The sequence below is a fragment of the Orycteropus afer genome, unplaced genomic scaffold (genome assembly GCF_000298275.1).
Source record: "Orycteropus afer afer isolate SDZICR_OR568_19922 unplaced genomic scaffold, OryAfe1.0 scaffold00032, whole genome shotgun sequence".
NCBI lineage: Eukaryota > Metazoa > Chordata > Mammalia > Tubulidentata > Orycteropodidae > Orycteropus > Orycteropus afer.
In genome coordinates this window covers 8,572,223-8,574,942 of record NW_006921619.1, presented here as the reverse complement: position 1 = coordinate 8,574,942, position 2,720 = coordinate 8,572,223, and the positions used below count along the sequence as shown (strand labels likewise).

Here is a 2,720-nt window from a genome sequence, read left to right as displayed (position 1 = left end):
AATTTGAATGTTGGTCCTCTGGTGTCCCGTGGTCTATTGCTCTAAGGAATGTATTACCATAGAGTATGTGGGTGCATCATCCTGGGTTGAGTGGTCTGCGTGTACATCTTGTTAACTATTGGGCTGAGAGCCAGCCCCTGGGAGTCCGTTTTATTCCAGGCGCAGAATGTTTTCCAGGGCCATAGTATTGAGGGTCTCACAAGATTTCATCTAACCAGTAATTCTGGTTATTATTGAGTTTTTGGATTTTGTTCCACGTTTTCCCTCCCACTCTATCCAGGATCTCCAGATTTGATCCTTTCCTGAGTGGTTGGCATTGGTAGCCAGGCACCATCTAGTTCTTCTGGTCTTGACAGCCATCGTGTCCTATGGCTGATTGCTTCCAAATGCCCTTTCTTTGTTGTTGTTGCATTCTTCGCTTCTGACTCTAGGAGACCGTTAGCTGCATCTTAGATGGCCACTTGAAAGCTTTTAAGACTCCAGTTGCTACTCATCAATGTAGGATGTGGAGCAAGGCTTTTATGTACTTTGTTGTGCCAATTGAGTCTGATGTCCTTCAGTACTATGGTCCTAAGACGATAGCTCTCTCTCCCATAGTGTCTTGTTGTCTGTGAGGGATTACTCTGTGTCTGTCTTCTTTTGTTTCTGCGAGGACTGCATGTAGTTTGTATCACTGGTGTCTGTGCAAGATTAGCCTCAGGTGAATCTGTCCTCAGTCTACAGTATACTTCTGTTCACTGACCCCCAGCTGATCACCTCAGGTGTTTATGTGTTTATCTGTAGGAGCCTGGCACTTTGAACTTGGACTTAAAGCCTCCAAACTATAAGAGAATAAACTCCTGTTTCTTCAAGCCATCTCATTTGTAGTATATCCCTGTCAGAGCGGCATTAGGTAACCAGAACACCCTGGAATATCAGAAGACATCACAGCACCATTTGGGAACAGAATAAAAGGAGTCTAATCCTGATTCTAAGCCACCCTGGTGGCATAGCAGCTGAGCTCTCAGCTGCTAACTGAAAAGCTGGTGGTTCAAACCCACCCAATGGCTCTGTGGAAGACAGACCTGGAGATCTGCTCCCATAAAGATCGCAGCCTAGAAATTCCTCTCCATCACATGGGGTCAGTGAGTCAGAACTGATTCGACAACACCTAACAACAATCCTGATTCTAACACTTCAGCAAAAGTTTCTCCAGTTGTAAAACTGAATGTTCTCAACCCCCAAACCCATCTTGTCAGCATGCACTAAAGACAAATAAAATCTCAGTGTGATAAAGCTCAAGTAAAAAGATGACAATTTTAAAACATGGGCCCCACAACAGACTGTGAAAAGTAGGAACATGAAAAGCAAAGCAGCTGGAGCATTTTGCTGACATTACAAAACCAATACTTCATTAAGCACACTGCTGCTTCCAACAAAGCCTGCTCAAAATGGAGAAAATACTACCATCCTAAGCTAAGAAATTAAAAAAAAAAAAAAAAAGTACACAACCAAAGTTAAAATCCCTAAATATTTCTGTTATTTTTGCACTCAATAAGCTAGGTAGTCACAGGACTTTTTCACCTTCAACTTGCTGCTAAACAATTTCCAGGATCTGTGTGTATTCCCATACCACTTGTTAAAATGATCAAATGTACCTCAATCCTCAGCTCAGTTTTTTTTGTCCCTTTTTCATAGGTGAATACAATGACAATTCCTTCTATCATTCTCATCTATTGGCTCAAATCATCACAGAATATTCGATTAACAAGTAGTCTTATATGGAAAACCTCTTATGACCTGGGTGACTGTAGTCTTGTCTCTAAAGCGGAGGGTTTCCAATTGTGCTACGATGCATCCTCTAAAATGCGTTGGGAACTATGTGTGTCTGTCATACACACACACACACACAAAGACAGAGAGAGAAAGAGAGAAGAGGAAGAAGGAAAAGAGAGAGGCATAAAAGAAACAATGAGAGGAGAAAGGAGTGAGAGGGAGGGAAGAAGGGAGAAAGAGAAGGAAGGAAGGGAAAAATGGGCAAGGGGGAGAGGCAGAAAGGGAGACAAAGACTGGAAAGTGTATGAGCTGGAGAGGTTGAAAACTCTCTCTGCCCCCTGGAACCCCTACTTCATATCAGAGTTTCAAGTAAGAGTTAACTTGAACAAAGGACTCTAAAGCTAGCATGTTTTTATTTTGTAAAACCACTGCTCTATATAATCCATTATTAGATACAATGTTGAGACAAACTACAGGGCTAATTCATAAATGGTTTCTTTTGGAGATTTTTTTTTCAATTAAAGCCCTTCCCACCAAACTTTCTCTAAAGACAAATAAAAAGACATCCAGCAAAGCACCTCTCTTTTTTGGCTCATGTTTACCTATGGTGGCCTGAAGTTGCAGGAGGAACAGAGTTTCCATGACCACCTTCTTTGAGTCGCTCCAATAATCTTCGGTATTTCTCTCGTTCCTCTTTTTGAACACCCTAAATAAGAGAAAGCATGTTACATAAGTACTATCATGTTAAACCTGTCATTGTCATAAATGGACATTAAGAGTTCAAATACAGCCCACAGAGGTGTTTTACTTTCCAGTTTTCAAAAGGTCCTTGAATCAATTGCCAACTTTTTAAGTTGAAAAAATTAAAATTCAGACAAGGGGCAAGGTTATGGTCATTACTTGGTCACAGCCAGCTACCCAGAGGGACCGAGTAGTTGATCCTGCGGGCTTGGGACCATAGTCGC

The 2,720-nt window shown here is 41.7% G+C and overlaps 1 protein-coding gene across 1 annotated transcript in view; it reads right to left on the bottom strand.

Moving 5' to 3' along the window:
* The window catches only part of SENP2 (SUMO specific peptidase 2), a 56,245-nt gene that overhangs the window by 30,061 nt on the left and 23,464 nt on the right, over nucleotides 1-2,720 (bottom strand). Inside the window, exon 7 of the mRNA XM_007935965.2 lies at nucleotides 2,358-2,461. Within this exon, the coding sequence (XP_007934156.1) occupies nucleotides 2,358-2,461 (104 nt within the window). The remainder of the gene's footprint in view (nucleotides 1-2,357; nucleotides 2,462-2,720) is intronic.